General features: G+C 40.5%; 1 protein-coding gene across 1 annotated transcript in view; it reads right to left on the reverse strand.

The window, feature by feature from the left end:
- cox10 (cytochrome c oxidase assembly factor heme A:farnesyltransferase COX10) overlaps positions 1–12,478 on the reverse strand; it is a 40,606-nt gene extending 28,128 nt beyond the window's left edge. Inside the window, exons 1-4 of the mRNA XM_015962799.3 lie at positions 12,359–12,478; positions 11,624–11,766; positions 10,749–11,130; positions 8,051–8,175 (exon numbers count right to left, since the gene is read on the reverse strand). Of these exons, the coding sequence (XP_015818285.3) occupies positions 8,051–8,175; positions 10,749–11,130; positions 11,624–11,766; positions 12,359–12,389 (681 nt within the window). The 5' untranslated portion in view covers positions 12,390–12,478. The remainder of the gene's footprint in view (positions 1–8,050; positions 8,176–10,748; positions 11,131–11,623; positions 11,767–12,358) is intronic.
- Positions 12,479–14,533: the final 2,055 nt, after the last annotated feature.

The raw sequence follows: 14,533 nt of genomic DNA on the forward strand, positions 1-14,533 counted from the left end.
CCTGGAGCCTTGCCACAGAGGAGCTTTTTAACCACCTCAGTGGCCTCAGCACTAGAGACTTGAGAGGCCAACCCAAAGTCCCCATACTCTGCCTCTTCACTGAAAGACGTGTCGGTGGGATTGAGGAGGTCTTCGAAGTATTTTGCCCACCCACTATAGATAGTGTTGGTAGCGCACTGGGTGGAGACCATTAACCCAAAAATCTACTGAGCCCTAATGTCAAAGATCAACTTGCTCTTTTGTTTTAACTAAGCTGATGGAAATCAAGATCTTAAGAACAGCATCTGAAGCAAAGAAGGGATCTTATTTTGTGTATAATCGCCCATTTAGCGAGAACTTTAGTGTTTGACCTTTTACTCAAGAACAACACCCTCCATAACCCTTCTCTGAGGTCATTTAAGAGACAAAACTTCAAAACATCATCCTTTCAGTCTCTTAAAAGCTGAAAACATTTTTGATTTGTTCTTGGATATGTTTTTGACCTCGGCAGAGAACTAGAACTGCAGAGAGAATGTACGTTTTTGTATATTATTGTGAACATATTACCAAAAATGTCCCAAAATGAACTTTGTAAATGAAAAATAACTAGAAATGCATACCAAAGTCATCACGAAAGGCATTCTACTGACCTCTGAGACAAAGTTTCTATCTCTCAGCAGGTAACAGTCACAAATCTAGCTGTGGACAGGTTTTATTGCCCATGAAGAGTTCTATGGTTGATTGGGCTTTGGCAGTTAAGGGATCTGGTTACAGCTAATGATATTCTCAAGAGGTACAAGTTCTACAAACTACACCAAATAAAAAAAAATTAACTCAAAACATTTTTCACACTGTCACATAAGTTTTCCGTTGTTTTTAACGTAAATGTAATTTTCTGCCATCAGTGATTTTGTGCGTTTATTCCTAATGAGTGGAACCGCACATCCTAGTATTTACCCATTTACAAGCATTATGGCCACCATTTAGCTAAGATCAAGTTTAAAGTCTTAGCTTTTAGGCACACACATATCATGCAAAAATGTACTTGTTGCTACTGGTTGTTGAATGAAAACAAAAAATAGAAAAACATTTATCTTGTGTTAATGGTGTTGTATTGTTCACAATTGAACGAAATATGTTTTTAAATCTATTTAGCGCTTTTCTTATAACATCGATTACAGATATCAATGCAAAACTTTGAACCGGAATAAACAGATAAAAACCAAAAAGCTCTCCGTTCACTGTCCACTTTTCTTCAGAAAAGTAGACAAAAGCAAACGGTTAAAATTCTGCTGTGCAAAACAGCTTGGCAGCAAATGTAAATGCGAGGTCGCAGAATGTGTTAATATGTGGACGTGATCTAATTAAAATAACACGATTAACACAAAGTTTAAAGCAAACCAAAATCCAAATGTCTGATTTGACAGAGCAAGTTTTGCTGGTGCACACAACCGACAGAAACCACAAGATAATATGTATCAGCCCAAACAATAGCTTTAATCAGAACAGAGAGGAAGTGAGCCTGAGTTAGTCTGACTTTCTGCTAACACTAAAAACACATGAGGAGAAGATAGATAAGACTGTGCAGCTGGATGTGCAGAATAGGATGCTCTGATAAACTAAACAGTGATGCCTTTTGAGCAAAGTCATCATCACAAAATATCATCATCCTCCAGAGGAATAAATCCAGTTAACTTAGAGCTGGATCAGATGGAAGGTGTCCAGCTGAACTTTTTTTTGGGGGGGGGGGGGGAAATAAAAAAACAGAAAGCTGAGCCTGCAGCTCCCTGATCATTAAATAGGACATTTATATAACAATCATTTCAACCTTAATTTTATGTAATAAATATAAATTTTTGAGTGGATGAAACATATGGTCTCATATGAAGCAATTAAAAGAGGAATTATTTTTTTATTGATTTACTGTAGATTTATTTTAGGCACCATAAAGAAATTAATGTTCTGTTGAACTGAAATAATTTTGATGCTCATTAGATCATTTGATAATTTCATACTGTAAAAAAAATTATTCATTTACCATCGAGGCTGGGCGACAAAAGATAAGTTTTGAAATAACATAAGCTAATGGGAACTGGTCGATTTAATCCTTTGCTTTGAAAAACAGATGAACAGCCAATCATAAGGGCTGTTCCACATTAGACCAATCATATGGCTAGAACAGAGTCATACTGACCACAGAGTAGCAGCGGACGCGCTGTTAGCAGCTGTTTGTGCAGCTATAGCCGCTTACTCTAACAGGAAGGACGTCACCAGAAAGAACACAGAAAAACATTAGTGCCATGAAAGGGAGAGAAAAAGACAAGAGGACACAGAGAAAGACGTGATTGACAATAAGAGACCAAAAGTTCTGTCATTTGGACATAGTTTAGCTGTTTAAGCAGGACAAAAAGAAACTGCACTGCAAATAATGTTGAGCACAGGTTACCATTTTAACTATATATATATATATATATATATATATATATATATATATATATGGCAGCGGTGCAGGGGTTCTGCTGTCCTCCAGGTCTCAGATTTAGGTTTAAACCCCTTTGATTTGATGAGTTTTGACTGAAAAGGTTAAATCTATGGGCTGATCCAAAGGGATCTTTTGATATTGTTATTTTAAAGGTTAACTCTAGTTTTTGGTAAAACTTTTAACAAAGGTTTTAACCAGGTCTTTTAATGTTAACCTTTTCTTTATATTTTTGTTTGGCACCATTGTTATAAAGCCCTCCACCTGTTTGCTCACTCGTTTTTAGAACCTTTTATGACAAATAAACACATTTTTAATTCCACTGTCATATTCCTACTCTCATATTCCTACGCATTAAGTGTGTGTGTGTGTGTGTGTGTGTGTGTGTGTGTGTGTGTGTGTGTGTGTGTGTGTGTGTGTGTGTGTGTGTGTGTGTGTGTGTGTGTTAATTTGGATTAGCTCCCCAATGCATTTTACGTAAAAAATTGTAGTCATTTAGAAAAGGACACATATCACTATATGCCTATAACCTGTGGCAATGCCAAATACTCATGACCAGGGTGCACTGGAGTGAAAGCAGGCAAAAGGGTGAAAAATGCATGTCTGCACATGACAAGACAGAAGGGTGCAGCTTGAAGTGATAGGTATACGGATGGGCTGGGGGCTTGCTTATGCGCACCAGCCTCAGACAGCTCACCACTGAGGGAAGGACAAAAAGGAAAACTCAGCCTTCTTCACGAAAGCAGAAATGACACTAGTCAGACTCAATACCAGCCAGCCTGAATTTTCATCAAAACAAACACACAATATGACACGGTTCAACTTACACTGCACTACACATGCTGTCAAAACAGCACTGCAGGAATGTCTTTGACAGTAAAAAAGCCTGATTAGGTCCCATTTACACTGCTAAGGAACCTCAGACCTCCCCGGGGTCTCTCAGGCTCTGGCCTCAAACTTTCATCTGACCCAATTACCCAATTAGCTGAAGTGGTGGTCAGACTAGTAAGTGTTGACGGCTGGGACAACTGGGGAGGATAAGCCTCATGTGGGCCCCCAAAGACTGGAGACACATATGCCTTTTAAGGATCATTAACTTTTACTAAAAGAAGGGACTCTGAAACAAGATGGAACTTTAGGGAAAGCTATGGTTGCTCTTCAGTTCAAATCTATGCTCAAGCTTTTGTGTTTTCTGGCAGAACAATTGATAAGTTAGTCTTGGTTCTACTGGGTTCATTTCCTATAAGCCAGACACAAACCTTTGTATCGTGAATTTTCTGACAAAAATGATAATAGGTGTGTGTGTGTTCCATGAAAATAACTCAGGCTGTTTAAAGCTTAATAAAATATGTAGAACCTTAGTAGTCGGTTATTAATTTGCTGTACTAAAACCGAAAGAGAAACTCTTCTCCTTGCTATGCGTTTGTCTATTTAACACCTTAATCCAACTGCTGAAATGTCTCTTCAGCCTTCCTTAGTGTCTACAGGATCGGTTCATCATGAAATCAAACACATCAGCTGTGTTCAAAATCTAAAAGATGCAGGAATCATGTGACGCAGACTCCAGTGCTAGCATCTCAGCGCCACTGTTCTATTGACTAACTGGGACCGGTCCAGATACTCTGAAGTTTCAAGTGTGGTATTATGGCCACAGGGGGCGGTGAGGTCTGAGAGACACCCTGCAAAAGGTTATTTCAGAGCATACTGGTTCAAGAACAATATTTAAAAATAGGAAGAAGTTGCATAGTATCTCTTTAAAAATGCCAACTTCCCAGCAGAAATAAACATGTTTACAGCCTGGTGCAAATGTTTTTTTTTTTAGGTTTAATACGTCAAGTTTACTGTCATGACAACTCTTGAATGTGGTTTGTTTTTTTGGTAACTCATTTGTTTCAATTTAACTTAGGCTTGAAATTATGAATACTTAGGGGAGTGTCCTTGTGACTGACAGGTAGCAGATGAGTCATCAGAGCTAGCGCTAGTAGCTAGCCTCCTGCTTGCTCCAGGGAAGGCCTCAGCCTTGTCCTCAGGTTAAATGTTTTACAGCCTAGACGGTAGAGGCTAGCAGAATCACTTCAACATGGTTTTCTGGCTAAATGTGCCTCTGTTAGCTTGAGTTAGCTCGTAGCTACATCAGCAGAGTTTGTTGGGTGTTAATATCTACTCTCACCCTCACAGCCCTGCTCTCTGCTCCATTTAATCCTGTTCTACCACAAACTAACATACAAATATTTCATTTCCTTCACATCTGATTTCACATTACTGCAATATTTAAAGCATTTAAAAGTTAAGAACAAATATCACTGCTATGCCTGTTTACAAGATTAACAATAAAAACCCAATTGGGCAGAGTTGTAACATCTACCGAGGAGGATCATTTTCAGAAATGTATTTTCCAGAGTCTGTAAGGTCTGAATGTGTAATAAAAACTAAATGAGCTGTGACACATCATGGGACTCTGAGGTTTCTATGATAATTCAGAATATGGAAAGCTATGAACAACAAAAATCATCACAACAGCATAGCTGTTTCATACTCTCCATTAACTTACGACTATTTTAATTTGACATTTTCAGGGCCATCAAAGATATAAGAGCATCCCAAAGAAGATTGATCAGTCACACACATGATCACTTTACTGTCCTCCATGATCTGGAACATAACTAGTGCCCCTCATGAGCCAGTTTCACCTCTCTTCTTGAAAGTGTCATCAAACCATTCTTCACTTTATGGGTTAAGTTTACTGTTCAGCTATTTAAAAACATACTTCTATAGAAAAGGGGAAGTTTTGCCACTCACCAGGAATAAGAAGGTTTTTTCCCCCCATTTGTAATATAAAAAGCGTTTCACCACAATGGAGGGGCAAAAGGCTGATATAAATCATTGGTCATTGTGGATGAGTTTGTACGGCAAAATACTCCTTAAAACCAATACCATGAACTAACATTAAAAAAATATGTCAAATTTAATGATTTTGAAGAAAATAGGCAAAAACAGAAATGTACTTTTCCAACTTTAAAGTCAGCTCCACCTCAACAGAAGTGGCTTTTATGACTGAAGCAACAAGCCTCTTTTCAGTTCATTAATATGAGTCTGAAGACTTTGTGAGAACAAGAGTTCTGCATGTTTCTCTCTTATGTGACGTTCAGGGTCACATACCAACAAGTTGCAACAATCAAGGGTTTCTTGGCATAAATCACAAAAGGCATGGATGAAATTCATGCCAAGATACACAAGGTCATTGACAGAAGAAATATTCTACAAGGATCTTTTGTTCTTTGCATATTTATCCATTGATAACTGGGAATTTAAAAGAATTGGGAGTGGAAACTTTCCGATGTCTACCACAGAATTACACCTAAGCCAACTCAGATTATTACCACAGGAATGGTTCCTTCAGAGAGGAGTATTATGGACTTTATTGAGTCACCTTAAATTAATCATTCAGATTTAAGGATAAAAGCATTCTAGAAAAAAATTTGAGAGTGAAAATGTGTTTAATTCATTATCTCACAGTAACTCAAAATTTTACTGTATTTGTTTTTTCAAATACACATTTTATTTCTCAAACTTTAAAACTCATGCAGGTATTCTTACAAGCTTTAATGCTTAAAATCGTTTACTTGTTATAAGTGTTTGACACATTTCTTGGGCCTTTCTTCGCAGTATAAAACCATCTCAGAGGGAAAGCAGAGTAAAAGCCAAATAAAATGGTTTCAAGCAATAAAAGGCCATGTGGTATCCAAACCTCAGGTTCAGGTATTAAATAAAATAAAGTCTGATGTGCAAGTGGGTGTGGTTAGAAAGAGGCTCCCTGGCAAAAAGAACAGAAGCTGTTGTCTCTTGCGTCACTCAACCTCCTGAATGTCTAGGCTGAACTGTTCAGCACTGAAAGAGAGACATTTTTCAAATACCTGCAGCATATTTACACACCTGCTTAGTGTGAGGAGGGCGGAAAATCCAACAGTTTCAAGTCATTACAGAAGCAATTTATTTCTAATCTCGTGACACCGTTTTGGCCTGGCCACAACAACGAGCCAACGTCCGCGTATTCATTTCCACAGATGGCATTGGTTCCCATCCTGGCTTGGTAAAATGTTTTTACTATAGCTAAACAGGAAGTGGAACATAGCTGTTGATGGCTTCAGTCGGAGCTTGGGAGGAGGGCCTGCCTTAGAGGCATGAAACTACAGTGTAATCAAGGTCTTTGCCAAATTACAGGCCAAAAACATCACTAAGAGCAGTTCGATCAAGGGCTAAGAGAGGTCACCCATTGTAGAGAACTTCTTAAATCACAAAGTAAATTCCTACATAGAAGTTCAACGCAGAACACAAACGAGGCCCCACTTATGCGAGGCATTTAAGGGTTTCAGTACAAAACAGCTTCTTTGTTATGGCTCTAAAAAGTCATTAGGAGGGAAATGATGACAGCGTTACAGGCAGCTGGATTGTGTCGCTAAAGAGAACTGTAGATTCAGTAGAAAAAGCAGCTACGCAGGTTCCTCCTGAAGTTTCAGGTCAATTAAGTGAAGGAAACTGCAGCTTTAGGAGCATGTCAAGCTAGTTTCTGTTAGTAAAACGACAAATTGGAAGGCAAGCATCAGGCCAGTTTGCTTCCTTCACTAGAGAATTCCCATGCTACGGAAACACACTAAATAATGAATGAATAAATGACCCGCACTTGTATAGCGCCTCTCAGAGTAAGGACTCCAAAGCGCTTTACACTACAGTGTATCATTCATCCATTCACACACACATTCATACACTGGTGGGGATGAGCTACGATGTAGCCACAGCTGCCCTGGGGCGCGCTGACAGAGGCGAGGCTGCCGAGCACAGGCGCCACCGGACCCTCCGACCACCACCAGCAGGCAAGGTGGGTTAAGTGTCTTGCCCAAGGACACAACAGCAGAATTCTCTGTCCGGAGCCGGGATCAAACCTGCAACCTTCCGATTACAGGACAACCCGCTCAACCTGTTGAGCTACTGCTGCCCCAAAAAGACCACGTATAAACACAATAAGCATCATCTTGTTTAAACTGATGCAGATTAACTCGTTCACTGCCAGAGGTGTTTAGATCAGAAAAGCCCCTGACTGCCAGCGTTTCTGAGCATGTTTACAGTTTTTTGAAGAGTCACAGAATATTGTGCTCTATGACCATGTAAACATAGACACACTTAATAAGCATAGACACGCTTCTTACATCAGGAAGAATCAGCATGTTTTGAGCTATTTGCTTTCTTTCACAATCCGTTGTCGAAGTATGACCTGCAGAAGCTTTTCCGGTTAGAGCCTCGCATTTTTTGTCCAAAAATGATCTAATTCCTGGATTTTCTGATTACTGATCATGACGTGTGACACACATGCGTGAAGATAAGAGCTGTGATGTTTACTCTCAAGGTGCGGGAGCTAGTTCTCAGCCCCATCTTGTTAAAAAAACGCAATTTAGTCGTTAATTGGAGTGAATGAGTTAAATTTGCTGATAGGTCAGATGTAGGACTAGTATGTTAGGTGTATCAATAGCAACACACCCTTATTCATTCAGAAACACACACCCAGCCTTGTTGAGCCACAACATGCAGGTAACAAACCTGGTTAATTGAATTGGCAGCACACGACGCGAGGCCTGTTCCCAGAGATGATACACAAAGCATGATGGGATCAAAGGGCACCGGAGCCATTGCAAAGCCAGCTGCTGCTGTTGTGACCACCAAAGCTGAAATCAAATCATGCAAAAAGGAAAATTAGAATTTTTCACTTTTTTTATTAGAGCAACTTTAGTTGTTCAGCATAAGTAGACTTTTTCTGAGTTTGTGCATATTTAAAGGTGTGGAATCAATACATTTGCATCATAGTAGAAATGAATGCCTTGTAAGTCGTACGGGGGAACAGAAGCACCTGCTTAAGCACGAATAATTTAGCTGGAGGAGAAAGTAGCTTCAGACTGATTTGGACTTTTATTTCCTGATATTTGGACATCTTACACCTGATTGGATAACAGCAGAGCGACTCTACCACTGACTCTGTTTGCTTTGCAATGTTGATTTATCTCCACAACTAACAAAAGCCTGGAAGTTAGGGCTGGACGATCTATCGTTAATGGAATGAAATTTCAATTTCTAACAACTCGAACACCTGATCGTCAAAGCTGTGATTTTTTGTAGCGTTCCTGACTGACCCAGGATCTGTTGTCAACTATTTTAGACATTCTGGGTTTTCCCCAAGCCCCCACAATGCGGCTTTAAAATTGAAGCCAACCCGGAAGTACCAAAAATTGCAGTTCCACCCTCATCCACTGGGGGCTGGTGTCAGAAGCGAGCAAATCCTCATTGACTCCCATGTTAAAAATACCAATTTCACAGCAGAAATAAACATGTTTACAGCCTGTTACCAAAACATGTTTTTTGTTTAAATGATCTAGTTTACACTCATGACAACTCTGAGGGGGGTGAATTTTTTTCTCACTCTTCTGTTTAAGTGTATTAAAAGCCTAAAATTCTGTATAATTAATGAGCATCAGACCCACGTGACCACAGAGCTAGCTCCAGGGAAAGGCCTCAGTAGAGCCTCGGTCTGGCTTGGAAACTGGTCTGGGATTTTGAGTCTCTGTGTTTGTGTATTCTTTTTTGGATATTTTTAGTGCAATTGTTGGACAAAATGACTTGCTGTGGCATTAATTGCACTAATAGAGTGTCCACTTCATTTTTTTCGGTAAGTAAAATTATATTTATGTATTTTAGGTCACTGCTGAGCTGAGCTTAGATTTCAACATGTACTGTTTAACCATGAAATTTAAATGTAATAGGGTAAAACCCAGTGCATTTAACATAATGCTGCACTTTAGAAAATGGGTTGAAATATAACATGTTGGTGGAGCTGGGTTCCGACTATCGGCTTGTGGAGCTCTCGGGAGACAGATGTTTTCCACCTGGAATGCCGGCTGTTTCTCCCCGCAGCCCGGTCCATCTCTGTCTGATCGCGGCTCCTGATAGCTGCGCGGGCTGACGGCTGGTTCTCCCAGCAGCTCGGCGTATCTGTCTGATCGCGGCTTCTGTGTGCTGTGCGGCTGCCGGCTTGTGGAGCTCTCGGAGACCTCTGTGTTCCACCTGGTTTTACCCAGGGGTCAGCCCGGCGTATCTCTGACTCAGAAGCTCTGGTGTTGTGCACAGTTAACTCCGGTTGTAGCTAGGTTGCTACCTCCATTAGCTTAGCTCCCACCTCCGCGTTAGCTTCAGGTTAGCTTGTAGCTAGTTCGACCGGGTGTCGTCAGTTGATCCCAGCCTTACAGCCCCACCCTCAGCTCCACCTCTCTTCCCTTTTTTGGAATTGTCTGGGCTTGACGGAACCTGTGACACGGTCAAAATGGTGGTTGTGGCCACCTCCCATTTGGCCTCAAAAAAGTGATATTGGAGTCTATGGAAATTAATTGTCCAGTATATATGTCGATGGTGTTCCCGAGTTACGGGAGGGGGATACCAGTACTGGAGCTGAGCCCAGCAAACAGAGCTGCACATTTTGGTCATTTTCTGCTGTAATGGAGCAGCCTGCACAGTCTCTGGAGATGTTCCAGAAAGCTGGGAGTGAAATCTGATCAGATTAGCTCAAAACATTGACAGCTAGAATGCCTCCGATCTTCAAGGTGAGAACCCCAACAAGAGGTGCTTTTATTTTGCAATAAAAGCAAAATGTGAATAAAATATTTATTATCGGTATTGAAACCTGACATCTGCAGTTCCTCTTCCTTTGTGGAAGACAAGAAAATTACCAAGTTATCCTAAATCATCAAGCTGTGGCAGGGTTTCCCCAGAAAATGAGATAAGCCTGGCGGATTCGGCCGTCAGAGGGGGTGGGTGGGCGCGGTCGTTGTCGCGCTCTCCGTCCCGTAGCGCTCCTCCGTGAGAGCGGGGGCGGGGGTAGGGGGGTTGCACACGTTCCGCTGCTTTTTCTCACCAGTATCAGCTGATGGAGGGCTCTAGTTTCATTGCGCCGTTCGTGTGAGCGGACATGGTAGGGTCGGGAGGGGGGCGGGGCATGACGCATAGCCTGGCGGGCTGCCAGGCTTATAAAGCGCTGGGAGAAACCCTGTGTGGTGTAGGTAGTTTGTTAAGATATTTGGCACACACTCGTGATCAATGATCAGTACAGGCAATAACAAATATCTGCAGGCGATTAGACACCATGCTGTATAAACACTTAACCATTCTATGAGGCGTTGGCCACCCTTCCATTACTGCTGAACATCTTTATGTAGATATCTGTAATATTCTGCACTTACAATTTAATCAGTACCTGTAAGTTTGATTTTGGAGAGCCGAGCATAGATGTCCGGTAGATCGGCCACATAAACTTTGACCTGCTTCCACTGTCTGTCCAGGCGGGCCTGTCTCGCCTCCTCCGTCTCAATGTAAATATGAGGAGCTTCAACAGAAGTCGTATCCATAACGGATAGAGAACCTTCTTGCGCTGCCACATTTTCTGCAGCGGGCTTCAGGATGGACTCATCACGCTTTTCCACAGGGATGATATTGTCTGGCGGTGAAGCTTGTTTCATAGCTGGTATTCGCTCCACCTGCCTCTCAATGCTGTCGTCTCTTTCATCAACGATGATCTGGACTTGCGTCTGTTTGGGGACGGCACGTTGGTGAAGCTCACTGTTGCTTTTTGCAACATACTGTGAAAGAAAAAGACAGTAAACAAACTGATGAGAAAGGACACAATAACTAATGAAAATAAAATCAATTTAAACATCCGAGTAGAGGAGGACTCCACTGATATCTTCAAGTAGAGCTGGTGGCGGGTGGGCCTCACTGCTAGGGCTGCTAGTTAGATCTGTTATTCCATTTAAATTTCAGTTAAAATGTGTTATTATCAAGTTCTGATGCTTTAAAATTGAATAATTTCAAGTAAACGTGCATAGCCTGAGAGTTAAACTCAGAGTGATAGATATTTACAAAAGAAAAAAAAAATAAAACAGTTTCTCAGTGAACTTGCTCATGCTGGAGACCCACCCAGCTATTTGCAAAAAAGCAGGAGACAAAAATTATTTCACGTACCCCTCAAAAAACTTCTCTCTGAATTTTTAACGTTTAATGTCCCCACCCAAAATTTAATGGGCTTCTCGCCTCTGGGCTTCAGCTGCAGATCACTGCTCTAGTTATAGATACCTCTCGTTTTAGAAAGTTGAGACGCTGATACGTCAGCCAGCTGGAGGGACCTCTTCTGCGCACATGAACGAGACTGCAGGCGCTATGGTTGCACTGAGGTGATATATGAAGTAACTTCTGTTTCACATGTGCACCAATAAAACCTGCAAAACAATTTACAGCAAATGTACATTTAACCGTTTAAATGCCAACAATGAAAACACAAGTAATGCAAAAGGCTGGAAAAAAACATAAAACAGCACAGTGAAATACGTCATGAAGTAATGTGCATTATAATCAAACACAAAACCTGTGGAACAAACATTAAGGAACCTTTAACTGTTAACAGTTGGTTTCCTGGATCATTCTACGATTTTTTTTATATTACAGAAATTCAGAGTTCATAAGTAAAACATGCATCGTAGCTTCATAACTGATACGGTATTGATCAAATAAAAGCACAATAATCGCAGAAGAAATTAAGGTTTTCTGTGGCTGAACCTTTAGTGCAGAACAAGATATTGCTAACTTGCCATGAAAATTGTTTTCTTATCATTAGTCACAGAAAAGAACAGCGTTGGTAAAATTATAGCGTGATTCACTTTTATTTTCCCATCAAAACTTACTTGCAGCAGAGAGCTACACGCTAAATAGCTTACACGTTAGCTTTGAGGCGATTAACCTATGCGCGTTAAACCTAGCTTTCACCTGAAACGAGCACATTAATAAAACCATCGCTTTTTTTCATACGCGTACCTGTCAGTCGGCTACATGGCGTTTTATACATGTTCTTGACTCATAAAGCAGAAACCCGGCACGACCCTTTCACATGCAGTGCGCCGCCATTTTGACCTCGTTCGGTAAAGGATAAGTACTTCCGGGTTACAAATAAGTTACGAATATTACCACAGTAAAAGCTTCTGGATCTGACAACTATTTTCTTTTATTATTATTATTGATCATTAGGTCATTAAGATATATTTATAAGGAATACAGGATACATAAATGACCAAATATCAAATTTGGAGTATAAACACAATAATATAGATTTGACAACTATTATAAAAGGCTTTTTCATTTCACATGAGTTAGTATGGAAAAGCCAAGTAACTAAAACTCAGTTCAAATAAGTGAAATAAGAGAATTCAACAGATCTTACTTATGTCAGAGTTTGTCATGAACTTTTGTCTGTTTTTTTTCCACTCTGTAAATTCAGCACTTACACCTTTGATAAAAAAAACACGAATCTTTTTCTTTTTGTTGAATTTTTTTAAACTTTATTGACTTTGAACACAACTATAATCAGATCAAAAGCAACTCAAATTCAAAAGGCACCATAGGAAACAATCACTGAGGTGGAAACACAAACTGCATACAGAAGAAGAAGAAAAAAGAATCCCACAATGAGGGAATTCACTGGTTACAGCAGCACACACACTTAAAAAAAGAAGTTGTTTATAATATTACAGGTAAATACACATAGACAGTTAGTTATTATTGTAGCCTTCAACCACTAAAAACAACAAATAAAAAAGAAATCTTGGGTTTCCAGAACTATGCAGCATAAGGGACACAGACATAATGTGAATATTGCATTACATTGATGTTATTGTGTACCAGGATAATGCCAGTACTAGTTAAACTGAACACTTTTACTGCAGAGAGGATGAATGACATATGGTAGCGTTCTGGGATGTCTCAGTCTGCCACTGATGGAGCTGTCCTTGAGTGGGAGGGGTTTTCCAAGATGGAGGTCAGCTTTGCCATCATCTTTCTTACACTGACATTCTCACCAGGATCCAGTGGGCAACTAGAACTTAGCTAGCTAGCTTTTTTAAATCAGTGGACTCGGTCTCCTTTAAAAAGCAGCTAAAACTCATCTGTTCAGGCTGGCTTTTTCATGACCTTTGGTTGATTCATTCTACCAATTCTCTTTCCCCAGCATCTATTGATTTTCTCTTTCATTATCATTCATTTCTATCACAATTTTTTACCTTTTCCAAATTTATGATGTAAGCTTTTAATCTACTCTATTTTCTATTTTATTAACATATTGTTCGTGTGAAACACCTGGTGATTTCTTCACTAGCTTGTTCAGTCTCTTCCTGTCTTGGCTGCACCCCAACAGACCACAGCAGAGTGAATAGCTGAGTCAACAAGAGAGACAGAAGGATTTTAGAAGATGGGAATTAACTCATAAGGACCCGAGCCTCCTCAGGGGAAGGCAGCTTTGGCCCCTCTTGTACAGAGCATCAGTGTTGTGGGACCAGTTCAGTTTACTGTTGAGGTGAACACCCAGGTACTTAAAGGTATCCACGACCTCAGTGTCTGCTCCCTGGATGTTTACCGGTGAGTGAAGAGGAGTGTTTCTCTGAAAGGCAATCACTATTTTCTTTGTCTTACTGGCATTCAATTAAAGGTGGTTACGCTCACACCAGTCCACAAAGTACATGTTGACCTGTACGCCTGGTGATTCCCCCAGACACACAGCTGACAATATAAGTGTCGTCTGAGATTTTTCACTATGCGCCGCTATAAATATAAGTTCTGGTCATGAAAAATAGGATATCATGACAAAGTGGATTCATTGCAGGAATTCCATTCAAAAAATGAAACTTGTATCATAGATTCATTCCACACTTGACATGGTTTGGGGAATGCGTTTAACCCAAGACATGCAGAATCACACTCTCACAGACCTTATGGTAAAAAACAGAATCTTTATTTTAAAACGGGAACTGAAGGTGCACTGGAAAAGCCCAGTGGAGATCGAGAACAGGAGCGCAGCGTCTGAGGAGGGGAGAGCAGATACAGGTGAGTCCAGGAAGGCAAGTCTAAACTTGGTGGGTGCAGAGAATAGACTTACTGGGAGTAGGGGAGTGTAGGAATGAGGGAGGGTAGGTTGGGTTCCAGGGTGAATCCAAGTGGGGT

Source organism: Nothobranchius furzeri, chromosome 16 (genome assembly GCF_043380555.1).
Source record: "Nothobranchius furzeri strain GRZ-AD chromosome 16, NfurGRZ-RIMD1, whole genome shotgun sequence".
Classification (NCBI taxonomy): Eukaryota; Metazoa; Chordata; class Actinopteri; order Cyprinodontiformes; family Nothobranchiidae; genus Nothobranchius; species Nothobranchius furzeri.